This window comes from Periplaneta americana, chromosome 13 (genome assembly GCF_040183065.1).
Source record: "Periplaneta americana isolate PAMFEO1 chromosome 13, P.americana_PAMFEO1_priV1, whole genome shotgun sequence".
Taxonomy (NCBI): Eukaryota; Metazoa; Arthropoda; class Insecta; order Blattodea; family Blattidae; genus Periplaneta; species Periplaneta americana.
Genome location: NC_091129.1, coordinates 76,162,015 through 76,185,706, shown reverse-complemented (window position 1 = coordinate 76,185,706; position 23,692 = coordinate 76,162,015). Strand labels below are relative to the sequence as shown.

Here is a 23,692-nt window from a genome sequence, read left to right as displayed (position 1 = left end):
TACTGTAGGCTATACAGCACATTAGCGTACAATATAGAGAATGAAGTTAAATTGAAAAAAATCATAATATGGATATTTAAACACATCTGTGAAAATGGTGACCGTTCATTTCGATACAGGCTTCAGTTCTTTTGTGCGTATTATCGCATTATAGACTATTGTACCTAATTCCAATTACCAGTTTCGTCCTGCGTACTAGTAACTCATGTTGAAACAACTCTGTACCTATTCTATAAAAGAGTACCTTACGTACTGTAAATTCAATCTCCACTTCTGCCCGACCCGCATAGATAAAATTATTTAGACATGCTACAGTATCTACTGTCCGTCCAAGTGGTCGTAGAAAGGGGGGAAATCACGTGACAGTTAATTACTTAACGAGGCCCTTTTATTTAAGTTATTTTAAACAGTTGCATAATATCACGTAGACGTCCAATTCCTAACAGAAATGAATGTTTTCAGAAAAGAGCTAAGACAGCCCAGCCTTTACAGACAGGTGAGCAGAAGCAGGTGGGGGAAATAGGATGCGACGTTGGCAAACGGACGACAATACCTGTGTGAAAATATAATTCTATATTGAAAGTTCTTTCGTCACTGGAAAACGCGAACATATTTCTGGAACGTACTATACTCACTAACTCAGTACTGTTTACTATATGCGGCCTTGGTTCTGTGTGGAGGATATTTGGAACTTCATCAGTACTGGGAGTGAAGTAAAAATTGAAGTAAAAATAAAATGATGTCCCTGTACATATGTGGATTGTAATAGAAAATTAGGTTCACTTATTAATTAGGTTATTTTATGTGTTGTTATTAATATAATTATTGTGTATTATTTGTATTGTGCATTTTAATTGTATTCTGAATTATTTATATTGTGTGTAATTGAGTTACCACTGCCACCGGGTGTTTGCCTACTTGCAGCGTAAATAAATACATACATACATAAATCTGTCAAGTCGGAGCACTTTTTCTTGGGAATATGATATTTGAATTGTAGTTAGAAATAGAGGAATTTAACGCATTAATGAGTGAAGAAACAAATTATATTTATTTTTGTCAAAGGTCACTTCCCTGTATGATTTTAAGCTGGAGAAATAATATGATTGCAGCGTAAATAAATAAATTGATAGCAAGATTTGACACACTTGGCTTGTTTATACTGCCAAGAAAAAGAAGTAAAATTGTCATAAATAAAACAAAATAAATCAAAATACATAATAGCACATTAAGCCTTATACGAGTAGTTCCGACTACGTGGAAGAAGTTGATGGTTCAGGTAGAAGTATCAGGATCCAGTTCAACGAAGGTTTCGGTGGCGTTGTGTAACAGTCCTCCTAATTTACATAATTCTGACATATGGACGTCGGATGGTGTGGCAAAGAGGCAATGAGAAAGGCTTCTTAATGGCAGCAGCATTTAGCGTGTCTTCTATTTCTTCGCCTCGATAAACTAATTTTATTGCAGCTACACACGGAATTACATCGCTGTCCGCTTGTTAGTGTCATACAGAAGCGTCTTAATCCTGAAATACTCCCAATTTACGTAAAATCTCTGCTTTGGCTCCACTGCAGTCACAAGTCCACAGGTAATTGGCCTCAGAGCTACACGAAAATTATTTGAGTATGTAACAGCATTATACTTTATAAACAGGTTGTTCTTCCTTTAAAACTAATTTAAATTTCAATCACGCTTCAGTATGTTAGAAAGGAAATACTTTTAAAGCGCGATACACTGGAAAACTGACTCAATAAGCTCTCATATCGGGTTAATACTTACTTTCAATAGCGGAATAGAATATAATATTTATGTAAGTATGTAAGTATTCCCCATTAAACTAGTATTCAGAGCATATAGGAATTTTGTAGTGATACAGGGCCATTCTTCTTCTTCTTCTTCTTCTTCTTCTTCTTCTTCCTCTTATTATTATTATTATTATTATTATTATTATTATTATTGTTATTACATTGCTCCGTCGATTTAGTAGAATGCGTTTGAGTCTAAAGAAAGCAACAAAAAGTACAACGTGGTCTGTTGTAACGAGAGTCCAAGCCCCGCATATCAGTAAGGCACCGTGTCACAAGCACGTTCATGTCTGAGTATTTCTCACGAACTAAATATTATTCATCGCCTTGAGAACGGCATAAATGTTAAGGATATTGTTGAAGAGAGTAAGGTAATATTTTTTTATATTTTTTTCTTTATTTATTTAATCATTTCCCTATTTAATTCTTTATTTATTAATTTATTTCTTTATTTATTCCTTAATCCATTCATTCATCCATTCATTCACTCCTTCCTTCATTCCTTCTTTCCTTCCTCCTTAACTTCATTCATTCATTCATTCCTAATTTTAGTCCTTAATTAACTCATTCATTAACTTCTTTATTTATTTAGGGTAAAGGTTGGTAAATTGTGATATGAGTAATATTGCGATAGTTCTTTTTGAGAATTTATTACAATTTTAATGAGCGAGAGGAAGATCGGTTTTTTGTGTCAACGTATTAAGGGAATGTTCATGGACAAGCTTCTGCACAAAGCGGTCCTTCTCTCGTTCAGTAAAATTGTAATAAATTCTCAAGAAGAACTATCACAATATTAGCAACCTCTACCATATTTGATTAATTAATTAATTAATTTATTTATTTATTTATCAATTCATTCATTTATTATATATACTGTATATTCAAGGAAAAAATTAATTTGTATTAACGTTGTAACAGATTAGCTTTTTATAATGAATTAACAACTCTAAATACCCATTTCGTATGATGATTCTTTTACTGTCCATAATATTCCTTGACTTTTCTGCTATACCGACCTAAAAGAAGATGCTTGCCGATTGCAGAGGACTTGCTCCGTGTGTTATATGTAAGTAGGTGAACATTGGCTTTCTAAAATAACTGCAACTCTGATGCCATTACCGCACTGCCATTTCAGTGTGTTCGCATTCTTCAATATTTACCGTGACTGCTAAAGAAATACAGAAATACATTCTTAGTCGACCATCCGATTGATGGCTCACGTCCACATGCCTGGGCAGAGGAGAACGATCATCCAACTAGTACGGAGGTAACGTGTGGTCAGCACGATGATCCCTCCCCAGTCGGATTCACTAATCACTGTAGCTTCCCAAATTCATCAGGATTCTTGGTGGGATTGGTCACATACACTGGCCGGAATTGCACGAGAAAATTTCTGCTATTATGAGGATTGGACCCAGCACCCATTCCGTATTATTGGTCTAATACACATACTTTAGATCATGCTGCTACTGCGCGGTCTAGTTATATATGTATCGTAAAATAGCCCACTTTATTCTGTCATTAATGAAATAATGTATAAAGTGAAAGTGTGGTAAAACAAAACAATATCGATATGTTCACGGAAATGCACCTTGTTTGAATCCTCGTAGGTCTGTTCTGTTACAAAGATGGATTTCGGCATGCCGTCTGAACAGAATTTTTTTTCTAAAATATTAGATCCATTTTGTCCGTATTCAGTATTTACGAGCATGCGGGAATGAAGTAAACAAAATATCTCTTTCGTTAAAAATAGCATATTAAAACAGAAAAGAATGATTATTATTAATAGTATATTTAAAGAAAATAAAACGTTTAATGGGAAAGGTTCATGTTGTTGTTGATAATGATGTATGAAAATTTTGATAATTTTTATACACACTTCGGAACTTTGTTGAAATTTTGAAATATTTTTCCAAATTTGAAAATTTTGGAAATAAAGTTGGAATGAAGGGAAATTAGTGGGGAGAATAGAGGGACGTAGTGCGGAATTCAGAGTGAAATGTTAGAGCGGAAAATAAACGGAAATTAGAGCGGAAATAGAGCGTAATTAGTGCGAAAAATAAAAGGGAATTAGAGCGTAAGTTGGATTGAAATTAGAGCTGAAAATACAGGAAAATTAGAGCGGAAACTAGATATAGAGTAGAAAATTGAGGGAAACTAGAGCGAAAAATAGTATGAAATTAGTGCGTAAATTGGAGGAAATTACAGTTGAAAATGAAGGGAAATTAGAGCGGAAATTATGGGAAAAATAGAGCGGAAATTAGGGGAAAAATAGAGCGGAAAATTGATGCAAATTTGAGCGTAAAAATGAAGACCGACGATAACAGTGACAATGACTGTAAAATAGCGGAAAATGAAATGGTACATGGATAGGCGAAGAGACGGAAGATCAAAGTGATATAGACTACTGTCTCTCTCTTTAGCATTAGGTGTGAAGAAAGAAATTATGAGGAGTTATGATAGGTTTACCTTCAAGTTAATATAACGAGTACAAATCAACGCTTATGTAAATGTTATGTTTCTAAATATAGACATTCATTATGCGATTTAACTTTTTATCCTGTAGTATGGGTAAGAAAGAATTGGGACAAGCCTGGAATATTTTATAGAGAAAGTTCATTCAATTCACTTCATGTGACAGTGAGTTCGCGAGATATTCGTTCCTTTTTTTTTAATATAGAACAGAGTGGAAGTAAACGTATTAGTAATAATGAAGAAGCTACAAATACTGCGGATAATAGTGTAAGCGTTTGCGCATTTGCTATTATTGTGAGTGATGACATTCAACCTACAACTAGTGATCTTAAAAGTGATAAAGAATGGCGAAGTGGACAAATATGAAGCATCCTACAATATCAGTGATGGCATAGAACTCTAGTTTACACAAGTCTGTGTATGTAATATTTGAGCTCGAAGATATCTAATTTTTCTATAAATACATGTTTCATTAAAAAATACATCAGCAAAATGATTATGACAACTCTTCTGTTAAAAAAAAACGAAGACCACATCATAGTTGATAGTTTCTAACGTCAGAAAATTAGAACTATACAGAAAATATATACATAGTAAATATTGTCGTGAAACGCCATTTTCCAAAGTGAATTAGTTTGACTCCGTAAGTCGACACTAGTACATAATGGTCAATGTTGAACCCTTAGGAACAATGACCTCGCATCTTACATATTCCCGCCTGTAATGCTGTTCGAGTTCTGCTCTGATGAAGAGCTTATCTAAAATAACAGCACTGAAACTCAGAAACGTCGAAAATGAAAAGGTAATGAGAACAGAAGAACCTGTTCAAACCAAATGAGGTTTCCTGAACCAATACTCAATGTATTTGATATTGCGCACTCGTCAATCGCATTCTTACATGCTTTCCACTGTAAGGCTCAAAATTAATTATTGCACTCACCAGGCCGTCGCACGCCGACAGTGCCACTTGGGATCGAGGCTGTCCGCGGATTGAACCCTGATAGTGGCATCCAGTTGCTCGCATGGGAGGCGCCGCCCTACGGGACGCCGCGGAGTGACGCTCCACTACCAGGCCGGAAGAAATGAAGTCCGTACTGGGCCAGAGCTCCAGATGGAGCCCCTCTGGTCCTCCGACGGGAAGATGATAGTGAACCTGAGGTCCAGCATCCCTTCTTCTTCTCGTGCTATTGGATTCATCTTCATGGAAGTGCGTCAAATCGTGAGACAGAAAGTAGCCATCTTCTGTTACTTTGCGGGGCACCACGATGTCGTATTCGGCCACGTGTGTGGAATAGAGACCTGCAATAATCAGTTTATTTTATTACTATTCATGTCATTTTTAAATTGGAATAGATTGTATTAGGGCGTTCAGGGTGAAATGTCATTTATTTGCTCATAACATGCTGCAGATCCTCCAGGTTGGGTTCGTAAGATGAGCCGATAACACCTCCACATAAAATTATATTTACTCTAACTTATACTTGCTTACTTACTGGCTTTTAAGGAACCCGGAGGTTCATTGCCACCCTCACATAAGCTCGCCATTGGTCCTTATCCTGCGCAAGATCAATCCAGTCTCTATTATCATATCCCAGCTCCCTCAAATCCATTTTAATATTATCTTCCTATCTACGTCTTGGCTCCCCAAAGGTCGTTTTCTCTCCGGCCTCCCAACTAACACTCTATATGAATTTTTGGATTCGCCCATACATGCTACATGCCCTGCCCATCTCAAACGTCTGGATTTAATGATCCTAATTATGTCAGGTGAAGAATACAATGCGTGCAGTTCCGTGTTGTGTAACTTTCTCCATTCTCCTGTAACCTCATCCCTCTTAGCCCCAAATATTTTCCTAAGCATCTTATTCTCAAGCAATAAGGACCCGTGGACCAACAAGGAGCCCGGTTCCTAGGGGTTTTAAATACTGGGACACCCCCTCTCCAGGGGTTATAAATATGGAGGGCCCATGCCCGGGGTAACAAGGGTGAAGACCTCAACGGTAGAAGATTCTAGCGGAAGAGGCTCCCCTCTCCTTGGGGGCTTATACAAGTGAGGAGCAAGTTCGAATGCTTAGAGGTGGCAGCCCCACCATCGGACTTACTCAGCAGTAGACTGGTTACCTACTATGAGGACAATTAAATAAACTCGAACTCCCCAAAGGAATAGCCGGACAGATAAACTGAAGACGACCTATGGCAGTAACAAGGACAAATGATTAGGAAAGACTAACAAATGGAGGATAGCAACCTGGAACGTCCGAAGCATTCACCACAACGTAGAGATTTTAGAGAAGGAATTGAAAGCCGCCTCAGTAGATATAGCAGTAATTACGGAAACGAAAAAGAAATTAAAAGGAACAGAAGAACTAGAAGACTATATATTTATAGTGGAGTCCCACAAAACAAGAGAGCCTCAGCTGGTGTAGCAATTTTCATTAATAAAAGTCTTAAGAATAAAATACACAGTTACACATGGATAAATGAAAGACTAATTTTACTCAGATGCAAACATGGAAGAGGATATATAACCATTATAGGTGCATATGCACCAGAAGAAGGAAGAAAAGAAGCCACAGACGAATTTTATGAACAATTACAAACAACATATAACTCAATAAATCCTAATGATTATGTTATTCTGTCAGGCGATCTAAACGCAAGAGTAGGAAACCAGAAAATCCCAGGAGTCGTTGGAAATAAAGGAGAACAAGTAATTAATAAGAATGGTGAACACCTTAGAGAATTTTGCTCTTTTAAGGAATTAAGGATAATGAACACGTTCTTTGAACACAAAGATATACATAAATTTACAAGGACGGATGGACATATATACAGCATTATTGATTATATAATAGCTAATAGGAAAACAGCTCTCTTAATAGAAGATGTACGTGTATTTCGAGGTAAAGATGTATACTCAGATCATTACTTGGTAATATCAAAATTAATAATACCAACTCCTTGGAAAAGAAGTCAAGTAAAACAAGACAACAAAAAAGAAATTTATAAAGTTAATTTGTTACAACAAGAGAGCATCAAGTATTTATATTAGAGAAGGTTAGATAATTTATTTACAGAAATGCCTGTCAGTAATAATATCAATTTGGAATGGGAAACACTAAAGAAGGTAATACTCCAAGCAGCAGAAGAAGCTCTTGGAAAGAGAATCAAAAGACATAAAAAAATAGGGTTAAGAATATGGAATCAAGAGATTGCAGACATAATTAAAAACAAGAAGGACGCATACTTACGATATTTACAAGACAAATCCATAGAGAATAGAACTGAATATAAAAGGAGATGTGCAATTGCTAGGAGAGAAGTAAGAAGGATACATAGAAAAAGTTGGGAAACATATGTAAATGAATTAGAATGTGATTTTCATGGAGCCCAAAAGTATGCATATAAAGTCCTAAAAATGATAAATTCTGAGGAAAAAGATAAAATACAATTGAATCCAATTATAGAAAGTGAATGGCTGGAATTTTACAAAGAATTATGGACTAAACCCGATCAAGAAGATGTCTACATAAATATTGAGGAAGCACATATAGACTATATAACAATGGATGAGATGATAGAAGTAATAGAGAGTAGTAAAAATAAAAAAATGTCCCGGTATTGATAATATTAATATTGAACTAATAAAACATGCGACACCAGCTGTATTATATCGCCTTCTTAATTTAATAAATATATGTTGGAGTCATGGATACATTCCAGAAGAATGGAAAACTGCTGTCATTGTACCAATCTTCAAAAGAGGTGGAAGAAGGAATTGCAATAACTATAGAGGTATTAGTTTACTGGGTACTTGTTATAAGATATATGCAAAATTAATAACAAGAAGATTAAATAAAATTACAGAAGTATTGTTAAAAAACGAACAGCATGGATTCCGGAAAGGACGATCAACAACAGATTGTATCTTCACCATAAACCAGATAATTGAAAAAAGAAGAGAATATAACTTAGAAACACACTTATTATTCATCGATTATGAGAAGGCTTTTGATAGAGTGAATAGATCAAAATTATGGAAAATAATGGAGAAAAGAGGATACCCACAAAATCTGATAAGAATATTACGTAGCATGTATCTTAATACCAATATTTGCATTGGCAAAGGGAAAGGTCCAGGTAAATTAACAACAGAAGTTAATGAAGGTGTTAGACAAGGGTGCCCACTATCACCCACTTTATTTAATATATATCTTAACGAAGCCATTGATGACTGGCTGAATATTTTAAACTGTGATTTTATCTTAGATGAAACACCTGTAAATTGCCTACTTTTTGCAGACGGCCAATTGGTGATTGCTGATACAGAATACAACCTCCAAAGTGCAGCTTATAAACTGAGTCAAATAACCAAAGGCTATAATTTAAAAATATCACACACTAAAACAAAAACAATGGCTTTCATAGGGACCCAGCATAAAAGGTCGAAAATAGTTATTGACTCCAAAATTATTGAGCAAGTTAGTAATTTTAAATATTTAGAATGCAACATTTCTTATATGGGAAAAAGAGATATGGAAGAAAAGATGCATAGATTTCAAGGTATATGTGGAATAATTAGACGGAGCTTAGGAAAAAGAACAACGAAAGAAACACAGTTAAAACTCTACAAAACAGTAGCCCTTCCAGTACTACTTTACGGAGCAGAGACTTGGACCTTAACAGAAAGAGATAAAAGACGACTAGAAGCCTCAGAAATGAAATTCCTAAGATCAGTGGCGGGATATTCTTTATTACAACACAAGAGGAATGAAGATATCAGAAAAGAATTAGGGATAGAGGGAATAACACAAAAGTTAACAAATCACCGAAATAGGTGGATGGAACATCTAGAAAGGATGGAGGATCACCGAATTCCCAAGAAAGCTTTCCAGTATGCTCCAAGAGGAAGGAGAAATGTTGGTCGTCCTAGGTTTCGTTGGAGAGAACAATTCTAATGGGGACGGAACGGGCCTACCGGTTCAACCCGTGATGTTGATGATGATGATGATCTTATTCTCAAACACCTTTAACCTATGTTCCTCTCTCAAAGTGAGAGTCCAAGTTTCACAACCATAAAGAACAACCGGTAATATAACCTTTGCTGTGGTCGTGCCAGAGAATCAGTCACTCTAACTTATAAGCTCCAAATATTTAATCGGGCTTAGGTACGAATAAAAGATCAAGCAGTGACAAAGGACCTGATACTTGGACAAAAGGGTTTACTATGAACTGCAACATATAATGTAAGATCATTACAAAGCACGGGGATAATATGAAGCTTAGGAAGACAAGAAATACGAGCATTGAATAAACAATTTCATTCAAGAGGTCGAAATTTGCAAAAATATATACATACAGACAATCTTTATTTGAAGAAGATGTTGATGAGAAGGATGATGATGATTAGAATCTTCAAGTATCTGAAACCTACAAACGTTATCTAATTCTGAGCAGGTTTCGATCACTCTATCGCACTTCCACTGAGAAAGAAAGTTGTAGATATACTCAATACTCCGACGTTAAATATAAATTTGTTTATGCCATCCTAACTTTATAAACCGGTTTTTACTACATCCAATATCGTTCGTAATTGGCTTATTATAGCTCGCGTGCCAATAAAAGCAATGACATACTCACTATGACGTAATACTGGAACGCTTACTATCGTATTTGGGGGCACTCTAGAAATATTCTGTTTGGGGATAAGTGGTTTAATGTTTCATCAAAAGATACTATACGCATTGTTTAATGCAAGGTATAAATTTCGTAAACCTGTGACATAGGAATGTTTCAGTGGGGTCTATAGGCCTATGTCATTTGCAAGTTCAAAAGCTAAAATAGACAGTCGTCATGTCCCAGTACTCTTAACGACGCTCGCAACTGCCGAGGTTACAACAGCGTCGCCAGTGTGCCGGAATTTTATTCAGCAGGAGTTCTTTTACATGACAATCTTCATCAAAGTTTCAAATATCGCCACATAATTATAACTACTTTGTCGTTATACTTTCGGTCCTGGGAAAATAACGCGTCTTTTATGAAATGACCACGTATAATGTTCCATCATTTCATTGTAACGGCATGGTTCAACAGCTCTGTATAAATTCTCCAGTTTAGACTACTTATTAAATTAATTTTTCAGAATTTCATCAAGCAACAAGGTGACTTTAAACTGAGATACATAGGCCTACGTTATTGAAGGATGGACTATAACACAACACTACAAGGTAATGGTAACATGAAGCCATTTGTATTGATGTTCTCGCTGAAGTGCACCAACATGTGTAGTTTGTTGGTTGGAACAAATATCCCTTGTGACATGGCTGGAATGATGGTAACCGAAATCAGATGTGATGGGGGATACAAACCCTCATTGAGAAGATTTCTTAGGAAATTATAAATAAGACGTTTCTTGTTTAGACTTCTGAGGAGGAGAAGTCGTGTTCGAAGAAAGGAGAGCTCACATGAAATGGCAGAAAATAAACGATTACAAAGCTGTATTAACTACCAAGCCAGAAACAAGAGCGTGAATACAGAAGAGAGAAAACCGGAACTGCCAACAGAAAAATGTGATGTAGCCTACCTAACTTATAGTTTAGATTTGGGGGAAGGAAAGAAAATACTAAAAACAAAGGAAGAACAGAATAGAAAAGAAACAAGGGAAAAAGTAAGAACATGAACGAGGAAAAGTGAAAGAAGTAAGAAGAGGAAATGTATGAAAGAAAAGAAAGAAAATAAGAGAGAAAAATGGCGATGAAAGAAAACAATAATGGAAAGAAAATATAAAGAAGGAAAATAATGGAAAAGAGGTGTAGACAAATATAGATATGCATAAAGCATTCCTAAGCACTTGAATCCAATTAGACTTTCTGTGCATCCGCGATGAAACGAGTTGCGTGCCGACTTTGCTGCCCTACTAAGGCCTATATTACACTATCAAATTTCTGTGTCACAGAATATGATAAAATTTTTTATCAAATATATATGATCAAATGTAAGATTTTGACTATATTACACTATGCCAAAACTTTCATCATGTCTTTCATTACAGTTCTAATAATGGATCCACAATAGTTCTATGCTTGTTGTAGCTGTAAAATATGCAGTAATGGTTATTGGATTAATACTAGAGAAGAAATCAAAGAAAAAATGTATTTCATCGGCTTAGAGTGTAAATCTGATAAAAAAGGATGAAATTTTACAGTTGAAACAAAAAAAAAAAAACTGAGTATAAATTAACTCTGAAACTTTAGAACCAAATTCCAAAGTACAGGCGATTAACTTTCAGAGTTAATTTATACTCAGTTTTTTGTTTCCCCTGTAAAATTTCCTTTTTCTTAGTTAGCAGTTTTACACTCTCAGCCGACGATTTGGGTTGGAGATTGGGGTAGGGAGAAAAGATACAAAATGAATCCATCAAACTCTACTGAGGGAACTTAGTATAAAATGTGAAATCCTATATATACAACGGTCTTACTAATAAACCGTGTATAGTTTTTATACGAGACTTATGCAGCGTTGGGACAGAAAACGTTACTAATAAACCATGCATAAGCGATGGTACTTCTAAACAGTCTGCAACTATACAATGGGAATTCCTTTGCAGTAGTTATATACACGAAACCCCTTGTTTAAGCGTTGTATATAGAGAAAAAATGGCCGCCCCTCTAACAGCTGTTCATATCGACTGCCATTTTATGTTGATGGATGCCTTGTAACCACAGAAGAACAAACCAAAGAGCACAGAATAATTAGAATATTGCTGTAGCTTGTACTCTTTGACCAAAATATAGTGTGGTAATCGATCAGAGCCAGTTGTACTATCGTTACTTAACACGGCACACTAGAGCGCTCTACCGGATGCACTAGAGAACCTCAGATATTCTATTACCTTTCGTAATGAAGTAATGACGAAACTATGACGTAACTGTGTAACAGTTACAGGCTACTGTTATACACGACGTATTTAGTGATTATTAATAAGGAATTTACACACGACTTATAAACGGGCTACTGAATGTTTAAGTGTAAGGCCCAGTTAAATAAAACTCCCTGACTAAAGATCAATTTTGATCGAAGATCGAAAAGTGAACCGAGTTCAGACACTTCTTCTACTGTATAAAATTTTTCTGCTATCAAATTACCTTGGTTCAAATGCAATCTAAGTTCACGTGAAAAGGATTTGGCAACATGGCATAAACAGGTGAAATAAGTGATGCGCGGACCGTGTTATACAGGTTTGTTCAGTGTTGCCAGTCTAGCGACTTTAACTCTTTTTCAACAACAATTTCTTTTAACATTTATATTGCTTAAATAGGGATTTAACACCCCATAGTGACAAAATATAATCTTTCTTTGTTGATAATGAGAAATCTAGCGACTTTACAACTACTTTTTGGCGACTTTCCGTATTACACTCTGTTGGAGACACTGGTTTTTTGTGCAATGTAAATAATGGCGGACAATAAGAAGAAGGTTGACTGTTCTCCAAGTTGTTATTATGTTATGGTGTTTGATACTGCTAAACATAATAAAGCTTTATAAAACGACAATTTTCGTTTAGTAATACAGTTAATTGAACATTTATGAATGTACCTATCATATCCATTGGTTGTTATAAACATAATATAATTATAGGTTATGTTATTTGATACTGCTGAACACGATAGAGCCTTATAAAATATAAGAATGTTTGTGTATTAAGGCAAGAAACATATATAAACGTACCTAACATATCTATTAATATTAATAATAATGGATATTTTATTTGCACAAACTGTCACTCGTACATTTCAAACAGAAAATAAATAACTGAACTTGGATCATCTAACTTAATCGGAGAAATTTCTTCAGTCAAAGTTGACTTTAGTTTGAGACAAATTAATCTCAGATTAGACTTTATACAACACAAAATTCCAAGTTCAGCTGAAACAAGGATCAATTTAACCTCCGATCTAAGATTAAATGGTTTATACAATCGGCCCTAAGAGAGTTAAACGTCTGTATATAGAGTTTTTATTAGTAAGACCGTAAGTATTTATTAATGGATGATGAAACAATTCATGTGACTCATAATGTGATATCAAAAGTTTTGTGGTTTTCACAGACCATGTGTACTTAAGTTCGCCATTTTCTTTCTTCTCAGTCACAGATTTTATCAAAGGTATGATGATGACCATAACTTTTATTACAGGACTATGTCACAGTTAGATGTGATCAAAGGGCTATATTATACTTTAAAAGATTTTATCATATATATTTTTATCAAAATTCTGTGACACAGAAATTTGATAGTGTAATACAGGCCGCAACACTACGCAGTCCTTTCCAGCCTTACAATCTGAATGCCATACTTCAGGTGGTGGTCTACAGTACAGTGGTGCCGAACCTGGTGGGAGGGGAGGCAAGGCACTTTCTGTACACAAAAAAGCACTAAAAACACTAAACACAAACAGAAACCGCCAAAACTAACTAGCATCTACTCACTACTGTGTGTGAATGCTATATGAGCTTAGAATTCCACTTGCAAGGAAGAAGTACATAAAACACCACCAGATATAGCAATATCACTAACTTCTGTAGCCATCTAGTGAGGAAAAGGTTAATGAAAGAATGGAAACGTATATATTCGGGATATAATCCTTAGAAGCGAAAATGGGACTTAGACGAGTTAACTCGGGTTAATAAATTTTGACACAAGTTAGCAACCCGAGTTAACTCGGGTTAATCAGGGAAGTGGTTAAAAGTAACTATTATCAATATTCAATTTTAGTGGTAGTTCCATATGATGATTGTCGTCGCGGCTGTGCTTGTTAAGTTATCAGTGATTGCGATGTAACTATTGATAATGGATAAAATGGATAGATTCTTAATAAAAAAACTGTACAAAATAAAATTGCAAAATACGGAACAGAATGATAATTGGGTTGTAGTAGTAGTGGCAGTAAAACTAATAACTAATTTTCATCATCACTTAATTTCAGGTGTTTTCGTCAATGCGAGAGCCAACGGACGGAGCGGAGACGCGCTAGACCTATTAGCGCCCACGATTACGCCCCTGTCCTGCTGCCTCCAAAGCCTGGTTCGCGCTCCATCCGAGAGAGACTGCTTGTTTTCTTTCTTATCTAACGTTCTGTCATCTTGTATGCACTTTGTCCTTTAATGCTCGCATTTTATACGCATGTGACGGGACACAGTGATTTTTCATTATCAATTTCGAGAGTTTTACACTAATTTTAAATAACTTCTCCAAGTTTTCGCTCGCTAATCTCATAGAACTCGACGAAACAAATCGTTTTGTGAGAGTTCTGTCGATCTGGTACTCTCCATTGACGAATTATGACTTCCTGAGGCATACGGAAGTACACTTTTGTTAAACATATTTGCGCACAGCCTCCACCAAGCGCTCAAGGTCATTCGATGAATCGCTTCTTCCATGCATTAAACTTTCATCCCAGTTCTATCGACCGACAATTGTTTCATTGTACGTTGTTTAGTTACTGCACAGGGCTTCCATTAGAAAACTTTCCAGTCTAAGTAACTGTGTAGTATTTAAATTTAATTTAATTTAAACAAAAAAACACGTCAATTTAGATTTTAAGTAGGAAATTTAAAATCAGTGTCGATTTCATTGTAAGTTTCACCCCCTCATCCCCCATATTTTAGCTTTGGAATTTCAAGTGGCACCCCTATATTTTGATATTTATATTTTAAAGAGTATTCAATTGTTTATAGGTCTACAACACATTCATTTGCTTTACATATTTTGTTTTCTATCATCGCCTGGCAGCCCGGATTGTTATTACTGTCGGTTGTAGGATGAAAACAGTCTATTTTAGGTTATTTCCTAAATCTGAACTCCGGCTTTTACTATCCTCTATCCTGTTTTAAAATTTTAAATAGGTTTATAATACATGACTATAATATTCCTTAATATTGATTAGTGTTACTGCCTGAAATATCCTGTAATCAACAATGTTCTTTGTAGTTTTATTTATTTATTTATTTATTTATACACGTTTTAACATCTGTCGTTATATCGTGCGTTTAGGATCTTTGGGTACACCAGTAGGCCGTTTTTTTTTTACTATTGTTGAGTTCCTGTTTCTATTGTGTGTTGTAGATGGCTTGTGGCCATGTAACTGATTATAGATTTTGATTAATGTTTATGATATTAGTGACTGAGGCGGTGATGAATCATGGCATGTAAATTTCCAATCCGGCATTTGTCTTTGTGACTGGGAGAAACCATGAAAAACCCCAGCCAGATAGGTTGGCCACACGGTTTGAACCCGGGACCTCCCGAATGCGAGTCTCAAACGCTACCATCTTCAGCTCTAATTAATAACAACAATCCAGGTTGCCAGGTGACGATAGAAAACAAAAAAGTAAAAGAAATGAATGAGATATAGACCTATAGAATACTCTTTCAAATTTAAGTATCAAAATATAAGCACAGTCTACTATATACAGTCACGAAGCTTGCGGTGATGACAGTACTAGGAACAATAGACTGTGCCGGTACTATTTCGCATCGTCTGTGATGAGGCGATAGTAGCGATCCTAGTGGTTAGCAACTATCTATGGATGCATATTCCCTACGTATTGAGCTTTGTGACTGTGTATACTAGACTGTGATAAAAGGGTGCCATTTGAAATATCAATTAACACCGGTTTTAAAATTCCTCCTCAATATCTAAATTGACTTGTTTTTTGTTTAACTTTAATTTAATTTAAATAAGTAGTTTTTAGACTGGGGAGTTTTGAAATGAAAGCCTGATATATTAGTGACATTAAATTTGTATGATTTTCGTCACATCGGATTTCATAACCTGCCACATTATACATAGGTGCGGACAAAGACCTATTCTAAGTGAAAAGAAAGTAAAAGAACGATAAAAATAAGAAAGTAATAATGGAAGCGTCGAGAAACGTAGAGTAAAAATGCCCACGAGAGGCATGGAAAATAAATAGATAAACCAATATAAATTTAACGTAATAATTCATGTAAAACCAACAATTAAAAATTCATGTATATTTATAAAAGCGTGGAACGCCTGAAGAAATTAAGGACTGGAAAAACTGACGTAATAGTATGAAGATAAAAGTGATGATGATAATAATTATTATTGTGGTGGTGGTGGTAGTGGTGGTGGTGGAAAATCAAGGAGAAAAAAGAAATAAAGAAAAAAAGAAAAAAAAAGAGCAATGAAAATGAGAGATAAGTAACATAAATAAATGAGAGAAGAAATGAAGAAAAAAAGAAGAGAAAGAAATGAAAGAACAGAGAAGAAAAACAAAGCCAGACAAAATGGACAACAGCTTTTGAGCAAACAATTTTTCTGAAACATGGAACACTCCATTCATACTTGTTAAAAGTGTTCATTGAGAGGCCGGGTTCCCCACTGGTATGTGGCCCGCGCTCTCACGGTAAAGATCAAGTAATAAGAATGCAGATCACATCCAGAATTAAAGAGGTTCCTTTTTTGACAGTGAAACGGTTTTTAACACAAGCGGCTTCGAGTTGTTGCCGTTGCAACCCAATAACTTGCAATTTGTAATCCAGACCACCTCACGTTATAACTCCCTGAGAATTTTAAGCGATTAAAATCTTCACAAAATCCTTCGCTGTGATTCGAGTGGTGGTGTATCAGCTACAAATCGAACAAACCGGGAATAAGTATGTGGCCCTTGCCTTACCATATTCATACGATGAAAGAGTAATGGAACGGAGAAAAATTCTCTCCGGCGCCGGGATTTGAACCCGGGTTTTCAGCTCTACGTGCTGATGCTTTATCCACTAAGCCAAACCGGACACCACCTCGGCGTCGGACAGAATTGTCTCTGATTAAGTTCCAACTCTTGGGTTCCCTCTATTGGCCGCCCTCCGTTCCATTACTCTTTCATCGTATGATGACGCAGAATATCTGCATGGAAATATCATATGTACTTCGGTACATTAAAATAAAATAATATATATTACCATATTCAGCTATTTATAGATGTCTATATTAAAAATCCTCATAAGCATAGGTCAGAACTGGCCAGGACACAGGATATTTAAGATAGTGATTATGATGGTCACGACTCTTGCAAATAAGCTGAGACATACAATAAGTTTTAAGCTTTTACATAGCCTAGATTTTTTTTTCAGAAAAAAAAAATGTTTGAGTTTTACATCTTGCACTTGGATTTAATGTCTGAAATATTTCGAAATGGCTAGAACGCCAGCTTTCCAGGTAAAAGGTGCGAATATTTCTCGGTCCGCTAAGTCCGATAACCGGCGTTCGAGCCCGCTGGACGAGCTAACAGGAAAAAAAGCATATTTTTATATGTCACCTAGAACAGTTATGCAATTTTTTCATATGCTATCTAAATTCGTTTAATTTGTCTGAAGATGCCGGACTTAAAGTAAAAACGTTCACAACAAATGTATGTAATGTTAACTATGTTGTAGATTACATTAAACTGATGTCACATGACTGAATCACAACATTTTTAGTAATAAACATATTTGTTGTTAAATGTAACTTAGTACACAAGTTCCTCTTTTACCTCAGGTTAGCTTCCCGAACTTGGGCTTAAGGATTGCGCAGACCAAGGCGGATATAATTGCGAATGCGAACGCGATCGCGATCATATTTGCGAACTTTTAGACACACACCAACTCGAAAACTCCACGTCCGGACAGTTTTCTGAGGGCAGCATAGCGACGAACATGGATCTTTCTCAATTTAAAGAAGAATTTCTTCTTATAGCAGCAGCCTTGGATGATGATGATACAGAGAGATAAGTACAATTCACAACATGTTACATATTACATTTAGACCCTATTTGAAAATAATTGCATTTATACATGTATTGTAAAACTTATATATATTGTCAACTTAATGTACAGCATGATACCACAGAACACTATAAATGGGATATTTTTCTCTCTTTAGCCAGACCATAATTTTTCCCCCTAATAGGAGGAAACACCGTAGAACAGTGGTAGGCAGAAAACAATTTGCGCCGAATCCGTAGTGAACACAACCCGAAAAACATTCAGTTCATTAACTGCAAAACTGAAGGAAGGGGCGAAGTTCTGACTGTTTCTCCTTTGCAGTGACGGATTAGTATTATAGTGAACGTCTGAGAGAGTAGAACGTTAATTTCCCGCTCTACTACATAGGTGAGCAAAATTAAAGGAACAAACATATGAGGTAGAGAAAAACAGATACAAATCATTCGAAGTAAATCAGTATAGGTAATATAACATTGCACACTAGCGAACTGTCATTTATTACATACACTCATAAGTTTACTGTGGTTTGTTGAATTGGTATTAGAATTTTCCCTTGCGCAAACATAAATAATACAGAACGGAAGTAGGAAAATTAATCGTCTTGATCTCAACCTTTGACTATACGTTCAAAATGTGGAGTAATGTCTGTAACAGCTACTGTATACGCAGTTGTGCCGAAAGATTATCATCTAAAAGAGAGGATCTTGCTTTCGATTTAGCAGCGTTCATAAGAGGCATGATAATATGTATTATAATGCCGTTTAATGTTGGATCGAAGAAAGCCACTTAACACCTTATTACAAATTAGGTATTTTACACTCTCATAATCTTTTTTACAACAGAAAATCTTTTCCTCCCATTCAACCAGAAATCTCCGTTTTTTTGGAAGTGGAAGGTTCAGACACAGTCATTGCTCCACCACTGCTGCTTGTACACACGTAGAGCAAAGGTACCAAGGGAGGGAAGTATACTCTGCGGGCAGTATATCCACATCGCTTGAAGATCAGGAATCACAGGGATTCACGAATCCTTTGCCCTGCGGCGTAGAATATAGGTGTGTGCATTTAACATGTCAAGAGAGGTGAAAGGAGAGTTAAGAATTTGTGCCAAAAGCTGAGGGAAGATGAGTCGAACTGTGCGATCTCTTCGTCTGACCATCCCATCCAGCTGATCGCGCTGGCTGCCTACCTACGCGAACTGCTCATGTGCTGGTCTGTATCACTGCATTACCATCCGAGTGTTCAACAGATCGTGTTCGCGTTCGCGCTTGCTTTCGCAATCTCATTCAGGCCTTTAGCCAAATGAGGAGATGGAGAAAGGTGGAGGTAGACAAGACATCAAGCACTATAATAGAAAAATAATAGCGTGAATGACGAATTCTACAGCGTGAAAGAATGACAATTACAAAACGAAAGGCCGCCCTTTATTATAATTACTAGGTTGTGACAGAAAAGTACACTGAAAATGGACAGTACCATTGGTATTAATATCTTAGTAGTAGTAGTAGTAGTAGTAGTAGTAGTAGTAGTAGTAGTAGTCCTGGTCACTCCTCAGGGAAGCATAGGCCTTGATGAAAGCACGCCATCGTACTCTATTGTTCGTCAACCTTTCAATTTCTTTCCAGCTTTTCCCTGCCTGTTTAGCCTCATCTCTAATTGTGTTGATCCAAGTTATTTTAGGTCTTTCTCTTCGTCTGTTCAGTCCTTGGGGGTTCCAATCCAGAGCCATTTTAGTGATGTTATCATTTTCTCTCCTTAGTACATGCCCAATCCACTTCCATTTTCTGAATTTGGTTTCTTTGCTGATTTCGTGCTGATCTGCTCTTCTCCAGAGTTCCTTATTAGTTATAATCTCTGGCAACCAACTACCCATGATGTTCCTCAAGCAACGACTTATAAAGAATTGCAATTTCTTTCCAATTTGTTTCGTTGCCTTCAAAGTCTCGCATCCGTATAGTAAAATCGACTTTACATTCGAGTATTAATATCTTAACAGTTCTAAAATTCTTGAATTAAACTGATGCGTCCATTTCATCAGTGGCGAACTGCCCCAGAGACATCTAGATCTTTAAATTTTTAACGATAATACCTACGAATAAGAAATTTAACTCATAAACATCACGTGTCATAAATGTGTCCTAGTTGCAAACTTTAATTATCTAAGACATGCAAACAAGTTTAACTGAACCATGAAAAGTTACTGACGGAAATGAAACACGCCTCTTTAAATACACGCCCTTTCAGTAACAAACCAATCATAAGACAAGGAAATTCAAAGTCTATTGATAATAGGGACACGTGAAACTTGTTATCGGCATCATAAACATTACATTTTTCAAGGCTACAAAGTCGGGCAAAGGAAAAGGTATATAATTAAATATATCCTGGTTATGGCACCAGTGTGGAATGATAATGCGTAGCCTATATGGGAACATCCAATCACCTCTGCGAAGCTTAACGCTCCATTATGGTTAAAATACAGGGTGATCCGTTTGGATATGGATAAAATAAAAACACCGTAAAACATTTACTACTGAATTTTATTTGTTGAAACATTGTACATTCTGCACTGAAAGATGGGAGATTCCTCAGAGCTCAACATGACCCCCATTGCGCACCCTGCACAACTCATAGCGGTGATGCAATTCATCCCATGTCCGTTGTAACTTAAGAGAGGTGATTTGTTGAAAAGCTTGAGTAATTTTTATTCTCAAATCGTCAATGTTCCTGAGTTTCTGTGAATAGACAATGTCTTTAACAAAACCCCACACGAAGAAGTCAGGAGGGGTTAGATCTGGGGAGTTTGGGGGCCAAGCCAAGAGATAGCTGCTTCTCGTACTGGGTTTCGCCTGCGACCTCCTGCATTTTTTTTTTTTTAACACAGAATCTGTTTCTACAAATGTTCGATACCACAACATTATGGAATCGTATTTAGGTACATTACGCACATCACATTCACGTTGAAATTCCCTTTGAACTCTTTTAACACTCTCAAATTTAGCATACCAAAGAACATATTGTGCCCGCTGTTGATTTGTAGTAACCATTGTAATCATCTACGATTTTCATTTGTCCTTTCAGATTATGCATTGTAGATTATCATATATGGAAACTCCCATCTTTTAATCATAATATAACCAGCAAGAAATATCACAATAGCTTTACAATAATAGCTTTATAATAATAAATTAATATTATCTGTACCCAAACGGATCAGACTGTATTTTATGTTACTTTAAGTTTGACTCAGTAATACCTCATCTGAAAGAAAGTTTGCTAAAAGCGGCTTTAACAAGAGTTTTGCAAGATGTTTATATGTATGCTATGCTTTAGTTTAAATCCCGACGTGGCACTGCGTGTTTGCAGATTATTGTAGAAAAAACAAAACAAGTCACATTGTATCAGGGATGTTGCGTAATTAGGAAAGGATTTACACAAGTAGCAAACGAAAATAAACAGAAAGACAAATGTCGAATAAATTAAGAGGCACATAAGAGACTGAGTCTATTCTCGGTCCCCAACCAAGACTAAGGAACCGTTATTGAAGCAAATTCTATTTACTGTCCCTAAAAACATTGCCAGAAATTCTTTTCTTCCTGAAGTGTGAAAGAAAACTGGACGAGAATTCAGTAGTAGAAAAAGCCCAGAACTCTAAACTTTAACACACGTGTAGTGACTGTGACGAGTGAAGCCAGACATGTAGGCTACGCAAAGACAATGCAGAGATGTGGACAAACTGTAAATATGCAATATAATTCATAGGCTACTACATGTGTTTGTAACTTACGTATCAGGCGTTATTTTCGAACTTTATCTCGGAGTCTTACCTTTAATCCGTATCTTCTTTTCTTTCTGCCTTTTAGGCCTTGAGGTACGCCGAGAAATAAGGTAGGCCTACATATTATGCTAATATATTTTCCGTATTTCTTCCTGTTGAAATATGTAATGAAAGTAATTTTTAAATTTTATACACTGAAAAATCTAACTTTTTTCAGTGAAGAAAATTTCACATACTCATAATTCTTTCATTTAGTGTTCTGCCCAAGAGCAGGTCTTTCACTACAAACCCACCTTTCTCCAATCTTTTCTATTTTCTGCCTTCCTCTTTGTTTCCTCATATGATCCATATATCTTAAAGTCGTCTATCATCTGATATCTTCTTCTACCCCGAACTGTTCTCCCGTTCACCATTCCTTCTATTGCATCCTTCAGTAGGCAGTTTCTTCTCAGCCAGTGCTCAACCAATTCTTTTTCCTCTTCCTGATCAGTTTCAGCATCATTATTTCTTTACCCACTCTTTCCAATACAGCTTTATTATTCTGTCTGTCCACTTCACACGTTTCATTCTTCTCCATATCCTCATTTCAAATGCTTCTATTCCCTTCTCTTCACTTCGTAATGTCCACGTTTCTGACACATACAATACCACACTTCATACAAAGCACTTCACTAGTCTCTTCCTTAGTTCTTTTTCCAGAAGACCGCAGAAAATGTTCCTTTTTTCTATTAAAAGCTTCCTTGGCCATTGCTATCCTCCTTTTGACTTCCTGGCTGCAGCTCATATTACTACTTATTGTATACCCCAAGTATTTGAAGCTGTCCACTTGCTCTACTGTCTCATTTAGAATTCGCAAGCTCATCTTCTTTATTCTTCTTCCTATGACCATGCTCTTCGTCTTATTTGCATTTATCTTCATCCCATACTGCTCGCAGCTGTCATTTATCTCCATTAGCACATCCTTTAGTATCATTTCCTCTTCTGCTAACAACGCCATATCATCAGCAAATCTTATGAACTTTATTCTTCTTCCTCCTACTATCACTGCTCTCATATTCTGAAAACAGTTCTTTACTAAATCCTCCAAGTAGATGTTGAACAGGGTAGGTGATAAAGGGGGATAAGCTCTACTAGTATATTTTTATAATTGTTATTGTTTTTAATTAGTGTTGGTTTTATAGAGGAAGTGGTGGCAATATGGAACCCCATTTTGTTTTTCTGTATTTGCAGTTTTCCTTTGAAAGCTTTTTGAATTATTTTAATGTCACTTGAAAGCTGATTTACATAGTTCTTATATACAGTTCTGCTACTTACCAAAAAAAAAGTACTTCGAGAAAATTGTATTTTATTTAAGTTTGTCAGCTAACGAGGTATTGAATTTGTGTGGGTAATATGGAACCCCTATAGCAAAATGCAAACAATCTTACAACAAAATGCAAACAATCTTACAACACTACCTGATACAATACACAAACAACATAACTGCAGTAAACACAAATTAAAAAAAAAATGCACACTTTGAGTCATTATATAATAGCAGACTCTGCAACAATGTAAAAACCTTCTGAGTTTCACTTACAATAGTCACAAACATAATTTACCCCCTCACAACCCGCACACTCTGTGTGGTACCACATTTCACACATCTGACACTGAACCCACAGTTCACCCCAGTGTCCTGTGAAAATTTAACTCCGCAGAAAGAACATTCAGCATCGCTTGTCGTGGCGATGGTTCTTCAGGTGCGATGGTAAGTTCTGAAGTATCAGAAGTGACTGACATCTGATCGGAAGAGTCTTCTGAGTCATCAGATTCATTTTTTCTGGATCTTGCTGCAAGTGAATTTTTA

At 36.1% G+C, this 23,692-nt stretch overlaps 1 protein-coding gene across 1 annotated transcript in view; it reads right to left on the bottom strand.

Moving 5' to 3' along the window:
* LOC138712033 (A disintegrin and metalloproteinase with thrombospondin motifs 7-like) overlaps nt 1-23,692 on the bottom strand; it is a 453,002-nt gene that overhangs the window by 237,223 nt on the left and 192,087 nt on the right. The window contains exon 3 of the mRNA XM_069843422.1: nt 5,221-5,579. Within this exon, the coding sequence (XP_069699523.1) occupies nt 5,221-5,579 (359 nt within the window). The remainder of the gene's footprint in view (nt 1-5,220; nt 5,580-23,692) is intronic.